Genomic DNA, 23,476 nt, shown 5'->3' with positions numbered 1-23,476 from the left:
CACTTTCTAGTTAGTGGCCATGTTTTTTGTTTGTAAACACTGCCTAAAACTGGCGATTAAAAGCAAGGATCATGGCGGGGAGCGGCGGAAACGGCAAAGAGGGATCCAGGAGATCACAGTGACTCGATTGCTATGTTTATTATTGTACAAATCGGACAGTACAGATTCTCTTTAAGTTGCAAAGTTTCCATAGACTTTCTGTGACTTAGCGGCTTCTTCCCGTAAATTTGCTTACCGCAACGCCAAAGTGTGTAAGGGCCCTCAAGCTCCTTAGGTGGCCCCAAGTCCAGGGCCGGATTACCGACCAGGCAACAAAAGCAGTCGCTTGGGGCCCCATTCAGAGTCAAAGGGGCCCCATCAGCACATAAACCAGCCCTCGCCATCCTGTCAGCGGTGGCTGGATGGTATAATGGTCAAAGGGACTCTGAGCAGTGCAGTAACTATGAAAAGATGCATACCATTTTAAAGCTCTCTTTCTCCTCTTTCCAATGATATATAAACCGCCGCCCTATGCCTTTTAGTTTTCGCTATAGTTTATCTATCATTGGAAAGAGGAGAAAGAGAGCTTCAAAATGATATGCATCTTTCCATAGTGACATTGTATTACACAGGACGACTTTTCTCCAAAGTCGGCAGTTCGATTCAGCACAATGCAATGAAATATAAGGAACCCAGGGGGATATAATTACAAACATCATGCTGGTAGGTGTGAGGATGTAATAAATAAGTTGTGGGTATGCTTAAAGGCATACCCACAGGCACTGCTCGGAGTCCCTTTAAGGGCTCTGCCTCTGACATGGGAGACCAGGGTTCGAATCTCGGCTCTTCCTGCTCAGTAAGCCAGCACCTATTAAGTAGGAGACAACTTAGGCTAGTCTCTCTAACACTGCTACTGCCTATAGGGCGCGTCCTAGTGGCTGCAGCTCTGGCGCTTTGAGTCCGCCAGGAGAAAAGCGCGATATAAATGTTATTTGTCTTGTCTTGTCAAATTATGCCGTGCGCTGCTGATTGTCTTCCCGGCCAGCCTCTCCTCCTAGGTCCCCCTCCTGCTACTGTGTGCTCTGCCACTGCCCACTCCTCCCTCCCTTCCCACAGAGAACCACAGCTGCAGCAAGAATGATAGCAGCAGATGGCAAACGCTCACTCACCTATCCATGATCCAAGCGATAGAGATCCCAACATCTGAAACCCATCTGTCTCTTCTACAGTGCAGCCGCTGGCTCTGAACTTTCTGATTCTCAGATCAGACAGGAAGTAGGAAGTAGTAATAGTAGTAGTAACAGAGCGGCAGCACTCTAGAGGAGACATATGGGCTCCGGATGACGGGACCTCTATTGCTTGGATTGCAATAGGTGAATGCAAGTCTTCTGGTGCTGTCATTCTCCCCCGCTGCGGCTGCTTTCTCTGCTGGACTATCGTATTCACTGGGATGGAGGCTGCACGGTGGTTGTCTAGTTTGGGAGGAAATCGGTTGTTCAGTGGTGGGGGTGGTTATGTAATTCTGTCTGGGGAACGGCTTCCGGTTTGGCGGTGTCCAGAGCTTTCTGCTATTGTCAGGCTGGAGATGCAGGTGGAAAGTGCTGCAGCTGTGATATCTGGTGCCCTCTTCCTAGGGGTGCCCCAGCCCGAGTGTAAATGTCCCAGCCATTCATCTCCCACTCTGCATTTTGCCTCTGCTATTCCCTGCATTGTGCACCCACAAAGGGAAAGTGGGCTGTTGCCCATAGCAACCAGTAGCTCGGCTGCCCCGGTGTGTGCGGCATGTTGCTGTGCAGCTGCATCTTCTGATTCTATTACGACATGATGGGGGACCCAAGTCAGTTACTTTGCTTAGGGCCCCCTAGCCTTAATCCGGCTCTGCCCAAGTCAGCCATAGTCTTTTGAGCTCACATCTTTACTTTTACCTCGTTATTAAAATAAAGGGCCAGGCAGCCATGTTTACTGCTGCTTATGAAATGATTTGCTTAGATTTTTCACCAGAGACCACCAAAGGTTATGAAATACAGAAGCTTTGGCGATATAACAGAACGACACCAGAGGGCGCTGTGCTTTCCCTGCCGAGCTGAGCGGGAAGCCCTCGGCTATTTCCGGAAGCGCAGGGACCGACTTCGGCCCTTTCCGTAAGCGCTCGCCTGCTTCCGTACGCTGCACACCACTTTGACGGCTCCCCTTTAGTGCTCGGGTCTTTCCGTAGAGGTTCGGCTCCTCCCGGCCTATTCCGGCTACGTCCGACAGGACTCGGCTATCTCCGGCGGCCTCCCCGGTAACGGTCGCTGTGAGTTTAAATGAGCCGGAGCCGCCCGTGTGACGTCCTGAGAGCAGCCGACAGGCAGAGAGGCCCGGATAGCGGGAGAGGGATTCCGCAGAATGACGGTGCTGCAGGAACCCGTCCAGGTATCCGCATCATGCAGAGCCAGGCTTGCGGCCTAGTGATGGGGGAGACAGGCAGGTGTACAGGGGGGCAGCTGGGGATAGAGAGGCATGGAGGGGATGGGGAGAGAGAGCCCTGGGCATGGCTACAGAATGGGGTCCATACAGGAGACAGGCAGGTATATAGGGGGCAGCTGGGGGATAGAGAGGCATGGAGGGGATGGGGAGAGGGAGAGAGAGCCCTGGGTATGGCTACAGAATGGGGCTTATACAGGAGACAGGCAGGTGAAGGTGGGTGTATGGGGGCAGCTGGGGATAGGGAGGCATGGAGGGGATGTAGAGCGAGAGCCCTGGGCATGGCTACAGAATGGGGCCCATACAGGACACAGACAGTTGAAGGTGGGTGTATAGGGAGCAGCTGGGGATAGGGAGGCATGGAGGGGATGGAGAGAGAGAGAGCCCTGGGCATGGCTACAGAATGGAGCCCATACAGGAGACAGGCAGGTGGAGGTGGGTGTATAAGGAGCACCTGGAGATAGAGAGGCATGGAGATGATGGAGAGAGAGAGAGCCCTGGGCATGGCTACAGAATGGGGCCCATACAGGAGACAGGCAGGTGGAGGTGGGTGTATAGGGGGCAGCTGGGGGTAGAGAGGCATGGAGGGGATGGAGAGAGAGAGCCCTGGGCATGGCTACAGAATGGGGCCCATACAGGAGACAGGCAGGTGAAGGTGGGTGTATAGGGGGGCAGCTGGGGGATAGAGAGGCATGGAGGGGATGGGGGAGAGCCCTGGGCATGGCTACAGAATGGGGCTTATACAGGAGACAGGCAGGTGGAGGTGGGTGTATAGGGAGCAGCTGGGGATAGAGAGGCATGGAGGGGATGGAGAGAGAGAGCCCTGGGCATGGCGACAGAATGGGGCCCATACAGGAGACAGGCGGGTGGAGGTGGGTGTATAGGGGGCCAGCTGGGGATAGAGAGGCATGGAGATGATGGAGAGAGAGAGCCCTGGGCATGGCTACAGAATGGGGCCCATACAGGAGACAGGCAGGTGGAGGTGGGTGTATAGGGGCCAGCTGGGGGTAGAGAGGCATGGAGGGGATGGAGAGAGAGAGCCCTGGGCATGGCTACAGAATGGGGCCCATACAGGAGACAGGCAGGTGAAGGTGGGTGTATAGGGGGCAGCTGGGGGTAGAGAGGCATGGAGGGGATGGGGGAGAGCCCTGGGCATAGCTACAGAATGGGGCTTATACAGGAGACAGGCAGGTGGAGGTGGGTGTATAGGGGGGCAGCCGGGGGATAGAGAGGCATGGAGGGGATGGGGGGAGAGCCCTGGGCATGGCTACAGAATGGGGTCCATACAGGAGACAGGCAGGTATATAGGGGGCAGCTGGGGGATAGAGAGGCATGGAGGGGATGGGGAGAGGGAGAGAGAGAGCCCTGGGTATGGCTACAGAATGGGGCTTATACAGGAGACAGGCAGGTGAAGGTGGGTGTATAGGGAGCAGCTGGGGATAGAGAGGCATGGAGGGGATGGGAGAGACAGGCAGGTGTACAGGGGGGCAGCTGGGGATAGGGAGGCATTGAGGGGATGGAGAGAGAGAGAGCCCTGGGCATGGCTACAGAATGGAGCCCATACAGGAGACAGGCAGGTGGAGGTGGGTGTATAAGGAGCACCTGGAGATAGAGAGGCATGGAGGGGATGGAGAGAGAGAGCCCTGGGCATGGCTACAGAATGGGGCCCATACAGGAGACAGGCAGGTGAAGGTGAGGGTATAGGGGGCAGCTGGGGATAGAGAGGCATGGAGATGATGGAGAGAGAGAGAGCCCTGGGCATGGCTACAGAATGGGGCCCATACAGGAGACAGGCAGGTGGAGGTGGGTGTATATGGGGCAGCTGGGGGTAGAGAGGCATGGAGGGGATGGAGAGAGAGAGCCCTGGGCATGGCTACAGAATGGGGCCCATACAGGAGACAGGCAGGTGAATGTGGGTGTATAGGGGGGCAGCTGGGGGATAGAGAGGCATGGAGGGGATGGGGGAGAGCACTGGGCATGGCTACAGAATGGGGATTATACAGAAGACAGGCAGGTGGAGGTGGGTGTATAGGGGGGGGGGGGGGCAGCTGGGGGATAGAGAGGCACGGAGGGGATGGGGGAGAGCCCTGGGCATGGCTACAGAATGGGGCTTATACAGGAGACAGGCAGGTGGAGGTGGGTGTATAGGGAGCAGCTGGGGATAGAGAGGCATGGAGGGGATGGAGAGAGAGAGCCCTGGGCATGGCGACAGAATGGGGCCCATACAGGAGACAGGCAGGTGGAGGTGGGTGTATAGGGGGCCAGCTGGGGATAGAGAGGCATGGAGATGATGGAGAGAGAGAGCCCTGGGCATGGCTACAGAATGGGGCCCATACAGGAACCAGGCAGGTGGAGGTGGGTGTATAGGGGCCAGCTGGGGGTAGAGAGGCATGGAGGGGATGGAGAGAGAGAGAGCCCTGGGCATGGCTACAGAATGGGGCCCATACAGGAGACAGGCAGGTGAAGGTGGGTGTATAGGGGGCAGCTGGGGTAGAGAGGCATGGAGGGGATGGGGGAGAGCCCTGGGCATAGCTACAGAATGGGGCTTATACAGGAGACAGGCAGGTGGAGGTGGGTGTATAGGGGGGCAGCCGGGGGATAGAGAGGCATGGAGGGGATGGGGGGAGAGCCCTGGGCATGGCTACAGAATGGGGCTTATACAGGAGACAGGCAGGTGGAGGTGGGTGTATAGGGGGCAGCTGGGGGATAGAGAGGCATGGAGGGGGATCCCTGGGCATGGCTACAGAATGGGGCTTATACAGGAGACAGGCAGGTGGAGGTGGGTGTATAGGGAGCAGCTGGGGATAGAGAGGCATGGAGGGGATGGAGAGAGAGAGCCCTGGGCATGGCGACAGAATGGGGCCCATACAGGAGACAGGCAGGTGGAGGTGGGTGTATAGGGGGCCAGCTGGGGATAGAGAGGCATGGAGATGATGGAGAGAGAGAGAGAGCCCTGGGCATGGCTACAGAATGGGGCCCATACAGGAGACAGGCAGGTGGAGGTGGGTGTATAGGGGGCAGCTGGGGGTAGAGAGGCATGGAGGGGATGGAGAGAGAAAGCCCTGGGTATGGCTACAGAATGGGGCCCATACAGGAGACAGGCAGGTGAAGGTGGGTGTATAGGGGGCAGCTGGGGGTAGAGAGGCATGGAGGGGACGGGGGAGAGCCTTGGGCATGGCTACAGAATGGGGCTTATACAGGAAACAGGCAGGTGGAGGTGGGTGTATAGGGGGGCAGCCGGGGGAAAGAGAGGCATAGAGGGGATGGGGGGAGAGCCATGGGCATGGCTACAGAATGTGGCTTATACAGGAGACAGGCAGGTGGAGGTGGGTGTATAGGGGGCTGCTGGGGATAGAGAGGCGTGGATGGGATGGAGAGAGAGAGCCCTGGGCATGGCTACAGAATGGGGCTTATACAGGAGACAGGCAGGTGGAGGTGGGTGTATAGGGGGGCAGCTGGGGGATAGAGAGGCATGGAGGGGATGGAGGGAGAGCCCTGGGCATGGCTACAGAATGGGGCTTATACAGGAGACAGGCAGGTGGAGGTGGGTGTATAGGGGGCTGCTGGGGGTAGAGAGGCATGGATGGGATGGAGAGAGAGCCCTGGGCATGGCTACAGAATGGGGCCTATACAAGACACAGGCAGGTGAAGGTGGGTGTATAGGGGTGCAGCTGGGGATAGAGAGGCATGGAGGGGATGGGGGAGACAGGCAGGTGTACAGGGGGGCAGCTGGGGATAGGGAGGCATGGAGGGGATGGAGAGAGAGAGAGCCCTGGGCATGGCTACAGAATGGGGGCCATACAGGAGACAGGCAGGTGAAGGTGAATGTATAGGGGGCAGCTGGGGATAGAGAGGCATGGAGATGATGGAGAGAGAGAGCCATGGGCATGGCTACAGAATAGGGCCCATACAGGAGACAAGCAGGTGGAGGTGGGTGTATAGGGGGCAGCTGGGGGTAGAGAGGCATGGAGGGGATGGAGAGAGAGAGAGAGAGAGAGCCCTGGGCATGGCTACAGAATGGGGCTTATACAGGAGACAGGCAGGTGGAGGTGGGTGTATAGGTGGGGCAGCTGGGGGATAGAGATGCAAGGAGGGAGAGCCCTGGGCATGGCTACAGAATGGGGATTATACAGGAGACAGGCAGGTGGAGGTGGGTGTATAGGGGGGCAGCTGGGGGTAGAGAGGCATGGAGGGGATGGAGAGAGAGCCCTGGGCATGGCTACAGAATGGGTATTATACAGGAGACGTGGAGGTGGGTGTATAGGGGGGGCAGCTGGGGTATAGAGATGCATGGAGGGGATGGAGGGAGAGCCCTGGGCATGGCTACAGAATGGGAACAGGAGAAACAGTGTGTGTAAACTGAATGTATCAATATTTGGGCTCTATTCATAAAAGGTTACCGCAAGTTTTCCGCTCAAAACAGCGGATTTTCCCGTCCATTTAGCAAAGTGGGCATTCATAAAAGCTGTTCCCGCATGAAAATCTACAATCCCCCAGCAGAGCGAGAAATTTCCGCCTTCTCCAGTGTTTTTCTAGATTTATCTAGAAAAAAGTAACAAAATGGCCATTCATAAAGATTAGAGGAAGCGGTATGTGGACGGGAAATACCGCTTCCTCTGATTTTGCGGATTACATACAAGTGAATGGGACAGACCTCCCAGAGAGAGCAGTGCACGGAGGGACTCTGCCGGCTGAAGTGTTTCCGCATGCCTTCCGACAGCTTACCGCCAGCCTTCAGCGGGAGATCTCCGCTCTTGCATCGCAGCTGGCAAGATTTCTATGAATTACCACCCAGAAGTCTAAAATACCGCTGCGGTATTTTCCCTCCAGGAGTTTTTTCGCCACAAATGTTTTATGAATAGAGCCCTTTATGTCCAATATTGATACACTGCTGATGTCATGGAGGGCTTTATAGAGAGTAGAGAGCCATTCACTACTGTACCCAAGAGCTTACACTCTATCACTTCCATACACAGACAACAGATCTAGTTTGGTCATATTTGATTGTAGAAGCAGTATGTGTTAGCCATTAGTAAAAGCAAGGAGTTTTGAATCAGGATGATACCATTTATTTGCTAACATCCAAGCTGTTAAAAAATAAACAAGTCCACTTACCTGGGGCTTTCTCCAGCCCCTGCCAGCCGTTCCATGCCCTTGCCGCATCTCCGATCACCGCTGGTGGTCCTGGGTCCCCTCCGGCGCAGGATTCCTACTGTGCCTGCGCAAGCAGCTCTCAGTCGCGCTGACGTCATCTGGACTGCACTGTGCAGACGCAGAACAGCTCAGATGACATCCGTGCGACTCAGTGAGCCGCACCGTGGAACGCAGGAAGATGTCGATTTGATAAGGTCGGCCTCTTCACCGGAGGGGACCGGGAACCAACGGAGCTGCGGCGAGGGCACAGTTCGGGTTGCCGGGGGCTGGAGAAAGCCCAAGGTAAGTGTATATCTTTTTTTTCTTTTTTCCTCCTTGGACCACTCATTTTAGAGATGAATAAACAGTGAACTTTCAGCTTATAAAAACCTTCATCAGACTTTATTCCTGACAAAAACCGCTTATATACTGACATACAGAGGAGAAACATTCTTTAGCAAACATAAATGTAATTAGATGCCTTAACTGTTACTTCAGGAGGCTTTCCCTGGCGTCCTAGTTAAATTGATATCAACAGTTTCCTCAACATAACATAATATAAAGCAGACTCTGGTGATGGGGGGGGGGGGGGGGGACATGTTACTATTTTGCAGTTGTAGTGGGAGAGGTAGCCTGCCATTATAGAAATAAGATGTGGATGTTAATAAGATGTCCCCCCATCACCAGAGTCTGCTTTATGTTATGTTGAGGAAAATGTTGATCTTATTAATTAAGCCAGGATGCCTGGGAAAGCTTTCTGAAGTAACAGTTAAAGGGGAACTGAGGAGAGAGGTATAGGGAGGCTGCCATGTTTATTTCCTTTTAAAGAGAGTCTGAAGCGAGAATAGATCTCGCTTCAGACCTCATATATAGCAGGGGCACGTGTGCCCCTGCTAAAACGCCGCTATCCCGCGGCTTAACGGGGGTCCCTGTCCCCCCAAATCCCCTCAGTAATGCGGGGGAGCGCTTCCGCATTGGGGCAGCGCTAACCGCCGCAGCCCTGCCCCACGCGCGTCTGTCAGCGCGTATCTCCGCCTCTCCCCCGCCCCTCTGTCTTCCTTCACTGAGAGGGGCTGCGGAGAGGCGGCGATGCGCGTCTGATAGCCCTGCCTCCAGGAAGACAAATTCTACGACCAACTTTCCGACCAACTTTTGCGGGGGGAGGGTTGTGGGTGAAGGGACCCTCGTGCAGCCGCGGGATAGCGGCGTTTTAGCAGGGGCACACGTGCCCCTGCTATATATGAGAGCTGAAGCGAGATTTAGTCTCGCTTCAGTGTCTCTTTAAGCAATACCAGTTGCCTGGCAGCCCTGCTGATCCTCTGCCTCTAATACTATTAGCCATGAACAAGCATGCAGCAGATCAGGTGTTTCAGACTTTAAAGTCAGACCTGACAAGACTAGCTGCATGCTTATTTCTGGTGTTATTCAGATACTACTGCAGAGAAATAGACCAGCAGGGCTACCAGGCAACTGGTATTGATTAAAAGGAAATAAATATGGCAGCCTCCGTATACCTCTTACTTCAGTTCCACTTTAAAGGACACATCCAAGGTTTTTGGAAAAGAAAAAAAGATCCACCTACCTGGGGATTCCTCCAGCCCATGGCAGCCGTCCTGTGCCCTCTCCGCAGCTCCAGCGGCTCCCGATCTTACTCACCGGCGCAGCCGACCTTGTTATGTGGAGTTCCGGGTCGGCCTCTTCTGCCCTACACCACGCGGGTCATGTGGTCTGGCCGACGTCATCAGGATTGTACTGTGCAGGCACAGAACTACTGTGCCTGCGCAGTACCGTCCAGATGACATCGGAGAGACCACGTGACCCGCGCGGTGGAGTGCAGAAGAGGCCGACCCGGAACTCAACATAACAAGGTCGGCTGCGCCGGTGAGTAAGATCGGGAGCCACTGGAGCTGCGGCGAGGGCACAGGACGGCTGCCATGGGCTGGAGGAAGCCGCAGGTAGGTGGATTAACCTCCCTGGCGTTCTATTAAAATCGCCAGGGAGGCTGCGGGAGGGTTTTTTTTAAATTAAAAAAAAACTATTTCATGCAGCCAACTGAAAGTTGGCTGCATGAAAGCCCACTAGAGGGCGCTCCGGAAGCGTACTTTCGATCGCCTCCGGCAATCGAAAGTAACAAGATAGGCCGCAATGAGCGGCCTATCTTGTTTCGCTTTCCTCGTCGCCATGGCGACGAGCGGAGTGACGTCATGGACGTCAGTCGACGTCCTGACGTCAGAGCCGCCCGATCCAGCCCCTAGCGCTGGCCGGAACTGTTTGTTCCGGCTGCACTGGGCTCGGGCGGCTGGGGGGACCCTCTTTCGCCGCTGCACGCGGCGGATCGCCGCGGAGCGGCGGCGATCGGGCAGCACACGCGGCTGGCAAAGTGCCGGCTGCGTGTGCTGCTTTTTTCAGATTGAAAATCGGCCCAGCAGGGCCTGAGCGGCGACCTCCGGCGGCATACCCCGAGCTCAGCTCGGGATTACCGCCAAGGGGGTTAAAAAAAAAAAATAAGAAAACTTTGGATCACTCCATTAAGGCATCTAATTACATTTGTTTGCTAAAGAATGTTTCTCCTCTGTATGTCAGTGTATATATAAGCTGTGCTTTTCAGTATTTGTCAGTACGCAAGTCCGGCGAAGGCTGTTTATAAGCCAAAAGCTTACTGTTTGTTCATCTCGAAGTTAGTCAATAAATGGTATCATCCTGATTCAAAACTCCTTGTCATATTTGATTGAAACCACTCTGCAGGCAAAAGTATTGTACAAATGTTGTTCTGTTTCTTTTATCTTCCCCCTCCGTTCTAGCGCCATAGACCTATAGAATGTAGAAACCTGCTCAGATACGTGCAGGTGATCCCATCCATAGTCAGATATTGTATGGCCCATGATTGAGTCTGCTTTCCAAACCCCAATTCCTCCCCACTCACCTTTACCACTAGGTGACGGTAGGGGGTGATTGGCATGCTGGAGGGCATCCTGGTTACCCAAAAGGATGCACATTTTGTAACAGAGGATCACTCAGATCAGTGATAGTCTCGTGGCTGTCACAGTTTTTACCAAAATAAAGCTATTTTCAAATCTTTGGATTTTTTTTGTAACTATATTGCAGTTCTAGTGGGAGAGGTAGCATGCCACTATAGAAATAAGATATGGATGTTAATCTACATTAGCGGACCCAGCAGGAAACCTCATAGGAAAATTCTGCTAGTGTGATTGGGGGGATGGAACCCTCTCGAAATGCTAGGTTTCCAATAGGTTGTAATAAACTATGCTCACACTATTTGGCCAATAACAATGCTTTGTGCTGTAGAGGATGCTGTGATTGGAGAACTGTTCCCTATGAGGTTCCCTGCTGGGTCCCCTAAAGTAGAGTAGCGCCGAGATACCTGGGCAAGAGCCTTGAATAGTTGCTTTGATGAGGTTGTTGTATGTTTAGTGGAATTTTTGTCACAGTCATCTGAAGGTGTGTAGTATACCACAGCTTCATTTACTGCTCAGAATGAGTATTTGTGATAGTTTCTTGTGATCTGCTTCTGACAGTCATTGTACGGACATACTGACGGGCTCTCTGTTAGGCCTCCCATGTTGTCCCATGGAGTTGGAAACCGTTATGTTGAAATGGATGAGCCCCTCTGCAGCAAAAAAATAAGTAGAACATCTTGCTGATGATTGTGCGAGTCATTAGATCGCTATGCAAGAGGCTGGTGAAATCCATTGGCATATGTAGTCTCACTAATGTCACCCAGAATACAATAGACAACTGCAAGTGGCCAAAACAATAAAACAAAACAGCACTTCCTTTTAAAGGACATCTGAGGTGACAAGTGACATTATTATTATAGCTGAGAGTTACAAATCAGGTATGTAAGTGGCAGTTTTTGTCGGGCCGGGTCGGACTATAGCGTAACCCTCACCAATAAGGAATTAACCATAAAACACTTTCCTGGCAGAAAATGGCTTCTGAGAGCAAGGAAGAGATAGAAAAGGTCAATAATTCATAGATTTTAGCTCTGGCTTACTTCCATGCATGTGTAATTGAGCAGAGACAGTGAAACAGTAAACCTTTAAAAAGTAGATTTAAATATAAAATAAAACTGTGGGATAGCTAAAAAAAAAGTCATTTTTAGGAGGAGGAGGATAGATAGAATTGTTTAGCTCATTAGTTTATTTTTACCTCAGATGTCCTTTAACTTTAAGTAGCACAAATGACATAAGAATGCCTCTTGCCTCAATAATAAAGTGCCATGCAGCCAATGTTAATCTGCCACAAGCGCCTCTAATAGGTTTAAAGAGGAACTGTAGTGAAAATAACATAATTAATAAAATTGTTTACAATATTAATTTTTAGATTTAGTCAGTGTTTGCCCATTGTAAAATCTTACCTCTCTCCGATTTACCTACTGAAATTTACCATTGGTGGTGACAGCCGTCAGGTGATCTATACGGAACGTTCATTACTGAGCGTTCTATGCACAGAGCGATCTTTTGGGAACAGCCGTTATTTCCCACAATGCAATGAGGTTCATAGACAGTAAACTGTCAGGACCTTGGTCATGACATCATACTGTGGGAGGGGTTTCACCACAGTATCAGCCACACAGACCTCCCTGATCTATTTAAGAGAAGGGTAAACATTTCTCATTGGAAAGGAAGTATCAGCTACTGATTGAGATGAAGCTCAATCCTTGGTTAAAGTTCCTCTTTAACCACTTGCCGACCGCCCATATCCGATGGGCGGTGGCAAGGGCTGGGCCCAAACGACCGTAATACGCCCATCGGTGGCGTGGTTATGCAGCAATCGCATCCCGCGTGACACGATCAGCCGCCGGCAACTGGCTCCACCCACCTGGCGCACTAACCCGCCGGCCGTTCGGAAGCGCCGGCGGGTTATTAAGTCCTCGATCACCGCATGGAAACAGTATAATACGCTTTGTAATGTATACAAAGCGTATTATACAGGCTTCCTCCTGCCCTAGTGGTCCCAGTGATCGAGGGACCACCAGGGCAGGCTGCACCCCTCCTTGTCTGCACCCAAACACACTGATACTGCCCCTCCTTCCCTCAGACCCGCCCCTGCCCACCCCTCAGACCCGCCCCTGCCCACCCCTCAGACCCATGTTTGCACCCAATCACCCCCCTAATCACCCATAAATCACTCCCTGTCACTATCTGTCAATGTTATTTTTTAGATTAGGTCCTAAACTGCCCCCTGGGGGCTCCTGATCACACCCCACACTCCCAGATCCTCCCCAGACACCCCCCCCCCCCTGTGTACTGTATACATCTATCCTCCCCTGTCAATCACCCCCTGTCACTGCCACCCATCAGATCAGACCCTAACCTGCCTCTTACGGGTATCTGATCACCCACACCATCAGATCGCAAGTGCATTGTTTACATCTGTTCTGCCATCTGATCACCCATCAATCACCCCCTGTCACCACCTGTCACTGCTACCCATCAGATCAGACCCCTATCTGCCCCTAGGGCACCCAATCACCCGCCCACACCCTCAGAACGTCCTCAGACCTCCCCCCCCCCGTGTACTGTATACATCTATTCTCCCCTGTAATCACCTGTCAATCACCCATCCATCACCCCCTGTCACTGCTACCCATCAGATCAGATCCTAATCTGCCCCTTGGAAACACCCAATCACCCGCCCACACCCTCAGAATGCCCTCAGACCCCAGCCTTGATCACCTCGCCAGTGCATTGCTTGCATCTATTCCCCCCTCTAATCACACCTTGAGGTAGGCCTGAACGATTTTGGAAAAAATTGTATTGAGCGATTTCTGTCTGAAATCGATTCAAGATTTCCTTCAAATAAAGCTTTATTACCACTCTGTGCCTGTTTGTTCCCCCTCTGTCCCTCTGTCTCTCTTTATGCCCCCTTTTCCTCTTTATGCCCCCTTTTCCTCTTTATGCGTCCTCTGGGTCTTTCTCTTGCCCCCTTTGTGTCTCTGTGCACGCTCTGTCTCTGTGCCCACTAGGCCTGAAAGATACATCGAATTTAAACCGAAATTGCGATCACAATTTCAGAATCGTCAAAGCAGCAATTATCACGATCACATAATTTCCACATAGGGGAAGGTTTGAAGTGGCTTCAACCTTCCCCAAAGTCCCGGCACGTGCGGCCCACAGCGTTGGGCACACCCTCCGCACGAGTCCAAAATTTTGCCAACTTTGCTAGCTCTTGTGCGTGGCAAAACTCCAGGTTCCTGCCGCGGTTCAGCGCGCGATCGCGCCTCAGTGCTGTCCCCCGGTAGCCCTGTGATCAGTTAACGGGAACATGGTTCCCGATCACCGATCTGTGTCCCCAGCAGAAAAACCGAAGTGCTCTTACTAGAGGCTTCAGTCTTTCTGCAAATAAAATTTCCCGTGTCCTCCTTGTGCTTCTGTGATCGAGAAGCACAAGGAGAAAAAAATAAATTCAAGGTGGCCATCTTGTGGCCAAATAGTAAAACTACATCTACCTATTTTTTACATTACAATTTACACGTAGAATAACATTAAAAATCAACTGTTTATTTCCCACACCAAAATATTACCCAAATAAAATTAATGGAAAACAAAATTACAAAAAAAAAATATAGTTACCTAAGGGTCTGAACTTTTTAAATATGCATTTGAAGGGGGTATAATAGGAACATTTTCTTAATTATAAGCTTGTAAATAGTGATGGACGCAAAACGGAAAAAATGCACCTTTATTTCCAAATAAAATATTGGCGCCATTCTTTGTGATAGGGACAAAATTGAAATGGTATAATAACCGAGACAAACTGGCAAATAAAATACATAGGTTTTAATTATGGTAGCGTGGATTATTTTAAAGCTATAATGGACGAAAACTGAGAAATAAAGATTTTTTTCCATTTTTTTTCCTTATTAATACTGTTAAAATGCATTTATATAAAAAAAAAATTCTTAGCAAAATGTACCACCCAAAGAAAGCCTAATTAATGGGCGGAAAAAACAAGATATAGATCAATAAATTGTGATAATTAGTGATAAAGTTATTAGCGAATAGGAGGTGAAAATTGCTCTGATGCATAAGGTGAAAAAATCCCTGCGGGCTGAAATGGTTAAGGAAGGCCATTTGTGTTGGTGGACAAACACCTTCTAGAAGTGTTAAAAGAAGTATCCTAAAATTATCCGGTCACTTACATACCACCCATAACCACTTCAAACACCTAAGCCTAAAAAAACCCAACCTGTATGCCTTCATTTGCCTGGTTACCAATGTGATATGCTTTTGGTTTACCACGCTGCTTTCTACAAGACCATCTATCTGGGGTACAAAATCAAAGCTAGTAGGTTTGAAAATGGAAATCTTTGACTCGTAGAAAGGGTTATCGGCATTCAGCAGTAATAATCCGCTGTACTTCTAACTTTACTGGAGCTTACTGCGCTCACATTCTTTCAGTTGAAGGAAGCTGCTTAGACCAGCGAAACGCATTGTAGACCCTAATAAAGAGTGTTACCTTTTATACCATACCTTGGTTTCAGACGGTTTGTTCTGGAGATAATTCTCCATGAATTTTCATCTCTTTGGCCATTTTATACTACCAGGGCACCTCTTTTTAAAGTTTACCCAAGGCAGAGCAAAATTATTAAAAAAAGGATACTTGCCTAGGAAGAGGGAAGCTTCTGGATCCTGCAGAGGCTTTCCGCATCCTCTTGGTTCCCATCGTTGCCACACGTAAACCCCCAGAACATATCCAATAATCTCTTGTCGTAGCTCCACTCCTTTTCATGCACGAGTGTAGCTGTACTGCACCTGCGCAAGTGCGACCACTAACTGGTGGCTGGATAGTGTAATGGTTAAGGGCTCAGGCTCTGACACAGGAGACCTGGGTTTGAATCTCAGCTTTGCCTGTTCAGTAAGCCAGCACCGATTCAGTAGGAGACCTTTGGCAAGACTCCCTAACACTGCTACTGCCTATAGAGCGTGTCCTAGTGGCTGCTGCTCCGGTGCTTTGAGTCCACCAGGAGAAAAGTGCAATATAAATGTTCTGTGTTTGTTAAAGCCACTCAACCATGAGCGGCTCCATACTATTGCGCAGTTGGGATTGTGCTCGGGAGGGTGTGTCACTGCCGAACCGCCATGCTGATGCGCGAAAGAGGAGCTTTCAGAGGGACCCCAGGTAGTGGTGGTGGTCTAGACTAGAGGAGGATGTGAAAAGCCTCTGGGGAAGTGTTCCCCAAACCTGTCCTCAAGGCCCAACAACAGTGCATGTTTTGTGGTAATAGACACAGGTAGTTAACCAGCCCTGCTGAGACACTAATAACCCCACCTGTGCATGTTTGTGGTTTTCTGCAAAACATGTAGTGTTGGTGGGCCTTGAGGACAGGGTTGGGGGAACTGTGCTCTATAAGCAGAGGTCCCCAACCCTGTCTCCAAGGCCCACCATCAGTGCATGTTTTGCAGAAAACCACACACAACCACAGGTGAGGTAATTAGTGTCTCAGCAGGGCTGGTTAACTGCCTCTGTGGATTTATACAAAACATGCACTGTTGTTGGGCCTTGAGGACAGGGTTGGGGAACACTGCGGATAGGATCCAGAGGTTTCCCTGTTAAGGTGGCCACACACGATACAATAAAATGATCCGATTTTAAGTGAATTCAATAAATATGATCGGATCTCCTGAAAAAAATCGAGTTTTTTTTTTTTTCTTCTTTTTTTTCTTTCATTAGACTGAAAAATCTGATCGGATTTCCTGTTTTTTTTTCCCGATTGATCCAGAATGCTGGAAAAATGTAACATACAGTATGTGTGTGGAATATTGGTCATATTTTTGAAATGTTACTATCAGTCAGAAAAATTGATTGCAATTCTTGAATTGAATAGATATTTAACGTTTAGGTACGTTTGTTGTGTCCACCCTTAGAATTAGAAAGGCTAAAGCAGTGGTCCTCAAACTAAGGCCCGCGGGCCGAATGTGGCCCCTGAGGCTTTTTTACCAGCCCTCCACACACAAAATGTATTACCTTTAGATGTGGTCAGCTACCTCTTTAAATATTGGTGGTCCGCATATAGAATAGCAGTGCTGGCACCGCCCATCCACATGGAAGCCAGAAAGCAGTAATTCGCTGGTTTCCAATCAAATTCCTCATCAGGGGACACTGCTGTCCAATTGGACTGCAGGTTGTCACCTGGGTATGCTTCAGTGTCTGGCCCGCAAAGACTTCTACATCATTGTATGTATACTCCGGCCTCCCAGCAGTCTGTAGTATTTTGACCCGGCCCTCGACCCAAAACGTTTGGGGACCTCTGGGCTAAAGTCTCGAATTGCATACATGGTGCATTTCTCTATGCTTTCCTTCTGTCCAGTGTTGTTTGAATTTGGATGTGGGAGTTGCAATGGAAGAGGAATCTAGTCAGGGATGGGAGACAGTATGAGAGGATTGGAGAATTGGACCTATTAAACCTATGTGACTAACTGGAAATGGGGCAACTGATAATTGGGGTGGGGGTTTAACATGGAAGGAGCATCAAGCATTATGGAAGAGTTAGGAATAGAAGTATTATGGACATATGATAAAGTCTAGAGGTTTAGAGAAGGTTGCAGAAGTGTTGGGATATTGTTTGAACAAGTGAGAGATCAAGCTAATTAAAGTAGTGATGTTGACCTGACCAGGGCTGAGGACTCCAGAGCTGTGGAGTCGGTACAAAAATCTTCCGACTCCAACTCCGACTCCTCAGTTTCTGAAACCACGACTCCAGCTCCGACTCCAGGTACCCAAAATGGCTCCGACTCAGACTCTTCGACTCCGACTCCTAGTCTAATACTTAACAGGGCTGTGGATTTTGTACAAAAATCATCCGACTCCTCAGTTTATGAAATCTCCGACTCCGGGTGCCCAAAATTGCCCCTACTCCGACTCCTCGACTCCTACTCCACAGTCCTGGAGGAGTCAGTACAAAAATCATCCGCCTCTGACTGCAGTTTATGAAACCTCTGACTCCAGGTACCCAGAATTGCTCCAACTTCGACTCCGACTGTTAAGTCTACTTTTTTTTACAAAGGCTTTTTTGAACCAAAGATTTGCGCAAAGATTTCAACTGTCGTATCTGATTCATGAACGAGCGATTGTACAGATCACTGTAAATTTGTGTAGTCATTACCACAATCGCTTAATGTCTCAGCCACGCCCGTCGTTTGTTCTTGCAATAGGCGATTGCGAGAGATGGAACAAGAAATGCTAATTTGTCTCATTGCTATCGATCCCTGATCCATCTTCCTGTGAGTACATAAAGAGAAACTCTGACCAAGAATTGAACTTCATCCCAATCAGTAGCGGATACCCCCTTTCCCATGAGAAATCTATTCCTTTTCTCGACTAGAAAGAGGGTATCAGTGTGGCTGATTTTGTGGTGAAACCCCTCCCACAGTGTGTTGTCAGCGCCTCACACCTCTGAGGTCCTGACATCACACTGTGGGAGCCTTGCTGCATTGTGGTAAATGACATCTGTTTTTAACTGCCAAAAAAGGAAGCAGTATCACCTTCCAGTGACATCACCTGCCAGCAGTAAAAATGTCACCATGTGATAAATGTCAGAATGTAAATCGGGGAGCTGAAAGATTTTACAATGAGCAAACACTGACTAAACCATTTATACATAATTTATGTAAAAATGAAGCACTTTTTTTTTTTTTTATAACATTATTTTTACTGGAGTTCCTTCTTTAAAACGGATCCGAGATGAAAAACGAACTATATCAAGTAACTTGTCTATATATGTTATCTAAAGCTTAGATAGTTTACACAGCATATCTAGCTGCAAACAGCTTCAACATTTTATGATTTATTCCTGTGATACAATGAGGGCAGCCATGTTCTGTTTGTCACATTGTCACAGGCTGAGGGCTGGAGATGCTATCAGCTTGCCTGTGTGTAAATTCAGTCCCCTCCCCTCCTCCCTCCTCCCCTCTGCCTCTGAAATCAATGGCTAGTAAGCTCCTCCTGCCCAGACTGAGCTCCCATAAGCCCTTGCTACAGTGCCAAGGTACTCTAGAGAAGCTGTGGGTGAGGCTTGTTTAGTTTATAGGGAATTAGAGTATTAAAACAAAACAAAAGTATTTGGCTTGAGGAATGCCCTATAAACTATATGAAAGGAACACAATTATGCAATGAGTAAAAGTTTATCTCGGATCCACTTAGTGTGGTGAGCAGTTAGCTTCAAGGCATCTGATATCTGGAAGTAGCTTTGCGTCACGTAATAGGGACCCAGTACCCATTCATCTCTGCAGGGCTGTGAGAAGCAGGGGCATGTGCATGCACTTCTATTCATGTTTGGGAAATGAAAGCATGTGACCGAGCAGCCACAAAACCAGAAGTGCGGGACAAACTGCCAAAGAAAATGGAAGCGACACTGGTCCTGATCTGCTGATAGTTTTTGGTGATTTAGTAGCTCATTAGCAGTGGATTAAAATTATGCTGTTTCAGGGCACTTAAATTCCATAATCCTCTGCCATTTGTTTTAGTCGCACAATTCATATCGGTTTGGATAAAGCAAGATGTATCCCAACACTCTCTGCAGAGCGTTATGACATAGCTGACAATGGTTCGTTGAACTATCTGAACATATGGTATTGGTTCCTGGAAACCAGATGTGTTCACAAATGTAGGCCCCTTTTTTAAAATGTGGCCACTCTCTCTTTTAGAGAAAATGCTTTATTTCAAGACCACTAGATTTTAGAGCTAAGCACAGAATCAATGATATGTACATTTCTGCTTCACAGGAAACTAAAGTAACTAAACACACTCCAGATAATCAAAGTCAGGAGTTGCGAGTTACAGCAATTGGCCAGCAACCAGGGCTGTGGAGTCTGTAAAAATAAAAAAATAAAAAAAATCTGACTCCTCAGTTTTTGAAACAACCGACTCCAGGTACTCAAAAATTGCTCAGATTCCTCGACTCCAACTCCACTGGCCTGCCATCAACTCTTGGCTGTATTTCTGCTTGTTGAGCAGAAAATTCCATGAATGTGTAATGGCCCGTACACATGATGGAAGTTGTTCAAAAAGATCAACGTTGAACGACCGAGTCGAGATAGAACAGTTGTTAGTGATGGCACGCGTACACACGACACTGTAAGCTGCTGGTAAATTGTCGGATAACTTGCGTGTGTAGCCGGAAATGCGGGGTGCCGGAAGTGATGTTGACAATGGTGCTAAACAATCTTGCCAGTTTATTGTGGGTCTTCTGAAAACACTCAGAAAACAGAGAAAACTCAAATGTACAAATGTGGTTGCTATGCAGTCAGGGGGGTTTTGTATGAAAGGAAAATGACTCTCTTTCCAGACACCGCAGTAGGGTTTGTCAAACGTTTCACAAACTCCTTTGAGCCGCTTTGCATAGTTGAGAATTCATACAAGTCTGTCTACAGATCTATCCGCATTCTTAAAAGTGAACCTCCGGACTAAAAATCTACTCAGTAGAAGTGAAATGGCTTGGTGTTTAACAGTTTTACAGCATCAGAACTTTGTTTTTCTTACCAAAGCATCATTTTTAGCTGCATTTTTAGCTAAGCTCCACCCATCAAAGAAAAAAAACCCGGGCATTTTTTCCCCTGATGCTGTGCAGAGCATGATGGGATTCCTATGTTGTTGTTCATGTTGCCTAGCAACTGGGAGAGGCACTCAGGACACAGGACAGTTGGAACTGTGTCTCATGCTCCCTGTCACCTCCTTTCAACCAAAAAGATGGCTGCCATCATGAAATCAAACATTTGCCTGTTCTTTTAAAACAGTGTGGGTAAGAGATTTTATTACCCATCTATTTTAATTAACATAACTAATGTAACTTAATGACAGTATGTTTGATTAGGCTGGAGTTCCTCTTTAACCACTCCCCCCCCCCCTCTCAATCCTTCCTATGAACTAATCCTTACTTGTGTAGATTGGCAGGGCTTTTGGCTAAGTAGGAACTTTATAGGGGTTCTCCAGCTATAAGGCAATGGATCAGATGACACTGCTTTACTCCTGCCATGTCATTTGATACCCGCATTCTCAAAATAGTTTGTGTTGTAGGTAATTTATGTTTGCCCCCTTAGCAGGGATAGAATTCTGCATGGAATAGTTCTTCTGAGCATGCGCGGCCCCGACGGACAACTGAATATAGAGGCTGCAATATGTATTTCCTTTTAAACAATACCAGTTGCCTGGCTGTCCTGCTGATCCTCTGCCTCTAATATTTTTCGGCATAGACCCTGAACAAGCATGCAGCAGATGAAGTGCTTCTGACATTGTCAGATCTGACCGGAGCAGCTGCATGCTTGTTTCTGGTGTTGATTAAACTCTACTGCAGCCAAATAGATCAGCAGGGCTGTCAGGCAACTGGTATAGTTTAAAAGGAAATAAATATGGCAGCCTCCATATTCTTCTCACTTAAAGCTAATGGGAATCGATATCTAAATAAAAACAAGTCAGATACTCACCTAATTTGAGGGAAGGCTCTAGGTCCTAATGTGCCATCCCTCTCCTCTCCCGGTGCCCTCCGTGCTGTGCTGGCTCCCCCGTTCCAATCCCCCGCCGTGGGGACTTCGGAAGTCTTCGGAATGCTTTATGGGACCCAGAGCCTCCGTTTCCTTAGGTGAGTATCTGACTGTAACGATCGGTGTCAACACCCAGAGAGAATCTGATTATTGGTGATCTGCAGTATCACCAAGAATACAGATCTATACCTGATTATGGATGATCTGCAGAATCACCAATAATACAGATATAGCGCTAACCTCTGGACACCACTAGAAATATATATATATATATATATATATATATATATATATATATATATATATATATATATATATATATATATATATATATATATATATATATATATATATATATATATATATATATATATATATATATATATATATAGTGTGTTTGGTGTAACAGTATGACTTTCAGCAACCCACCTGATGAACAGGTGACCCTAAGCAGTACAGAAGATACTGCTATGGAGGGTACAGAAACCTTCCAGCAGCCTGAGACTCTCCAAGTGGTGGAGTCAGGCTGCAGGTAGGAAGGACCAGAGAGTGAGTGACACCTGAAGGTGGATGTCACTGACTGATCTTGGAGACTATCTCTTAAGTGGAGAGAGATAGCTCTCGAGGTCGGGCAAGCCAGGTCGGCAACACACAGACAGATAAAGTACAAAGACAGAAGGCTGATTCGGTATCCAAGTCAGGCAGGGTTTGGCAACGTGATATCAGATATGCGTGGTACCGAATCAGAAAGCAGAGCGATAGTCAGGAAAGCAATAGGTCATAACAAATAACAAACAATGCCTAGTCTTGGGTGTGAGGTTCCGTGGTCTCTACACCCTGGAACTAGTCTGAAGCATAACAGAATGATAATGCAAGTTCCCTAGTCTTGGGTGTGAGGTCCATGGTCTCTACACCCTGGAACTAGTCTGAAGTATAACAGAATGATAATGCAAGTTCCCTAGTCTTGGATGTGAGGTCCGTGGTCTCTACACCCTGGAACTAGTCTGAAGTATAACAGAATGATAATACAAGTTCCCTAGTCTTGGGTGTGAGGTCCGTGGTCTCTACACCCCGGAACTAGTCTGAAGTATAACAGAATGATAACACAAGTAATCTGGCTCAGTGTGAATTCCCAGGTCAAACACACTGTTGGATCTGACTAACGTCTGAGTGCTTCCACGTAGTGATCGCAACGGCAAACAACTTGAGAGTGGCCAGCAGTATCCATATATAGCGCATAGCTCTCTGGCACCACCCTGAAGTGATCAACCAATGGTTACCAGCTCTGAGGTCAGCTGACCGGCCTGGTCAGCTGATCCCTCCTTGGCCATCATAAATGTTCTGCCTTTCAGCGCGCGCGTATTCCTAAACCTGTGTGAACTAACAGGCTCAGCCACACTAGCTGCACGCTGCTGCGTGCAAACCGCCGCGCTGGACGCGGCAAGTCAGTACACGCGGCGGCTTTTCCGCATTTTCTCACACTGACTTTTTTAGTTAAATTTCGGTTCCCATTCACTTTAAAGTGGTCTGAAACTCCGACATAACATTCAATAAAAATGTTTTTCTACTTTTTATTACTCATACAGTTATCATATTTGCTTTTGTGCACAAGTAATATTGTCTGTCTACAAATTACACGTTTCCAAAGTGTGGTTTATTGTGCCCTGAAAGCTGCCATTGCATTTTATTTTTTTTCTATTATAACTTCCTTTTATGATATATTTTAAAATCTTCTAATGAGCTATTCTGAACTGTGTGTCTGCCTGAAGCAGATACATTTCTCAGAGAGTGTTTGTTTACATTACAGTGTTGATACACTTGTGTTTAACAAGTAAAAAAAGATACTGGTATCTCCAGTTTGGATGCGGATTTGAAGCTGAATAGCAGGACAAAGTGCTTTGTTTAACCATTTCAAGCTGTAAGGAATCTTTTAGAGCAAAGTAGAAATGCTGACTTTCAGACCACTTACGTCCTTTAACCCTCCTGGCGGTTTGCTAAAAAATCGCCAGGGGGCAGCAAATCTTTTTTTTTTTTAATTTTTTTTTTTCCTCGCTACATGATAGCCGCTGCTCAGCGGCATCCCCCCAGCCCCTCCGATCGCCGCCGGCGATCGGCGATCAGGAGATCCCGTTCAAAGACATGGCGACGGGGCGGGATGACGTCAACGACGTCGTGACGTCATAGGGGATTCCGATCCACCCCATAGAGCTGCCTGGCACTGATTGGCCAGGCAGCGCACGGGGTCTGGGGGGGCGGCTGCGGCGCGGCGGATCGGCGGGTAGCGGCGGCGATCGGGCACTGCACGCAGCTAGCAAAGTGCTAGCTGCGTGCAGCAAAAAAAAAATTATGCAAATCGGCCCAGCGGGGCCTGAGCGGTGCCTTCCGGCGGCATAGCC

The 23,476-nt window shown here is 48.8% G+C and overlaps 1 protein-coding gene across 4 annotated transcripts in view; it reads left to right on the top strand.

Moving 5' to 3' along the window:
- The first annotated feature begins 2,136 nt into the window (after positions 1-2,136).
- CDC27 (cell division cycle 27) overlaps positions 2,137-23,476 on the top strand; it is a 105,123-nt gene continuing 83,783 nt past the window's right edge. For 2 of the 4 annotated variants that reach the window (XM_068263746.1, XM_068263745.1), the window contains exon 1: positions 2,139-2,394. In XM_068263746.1, coding sequence (XP_068119847.1) covers positions 2,368-2,394 — 27 coding nt within the window. In that variant the 5' untranslated portion in view covers positions 2,139-2,367. Of the gene's footprint in view, positions 2,395-23,476 lie in introns of all 4 variants that reach the window. The other 2 variants (XM_068263744.1, XM_068263747.1) reach the window with 2 other exon arrangements.

This window comes from Hyperolius riggenbachi, chromosome 12, assembly GCF_040937935.1.
Source record: "Hyperolius riggenbachi isolate aHypRig1 chromosome 12, aHypRig1.pri, whole genome shotgun sequence".
Lineage (NCBI taxonomy): Eukaryota > Metazoa > Chordata > Amphibia > Anura > Hyperoliidae > Hyperolius > Hyperolius riggenbachi.
This window is presented reverse-complemented; position numbering and strand designations above follow the sequence as displayed.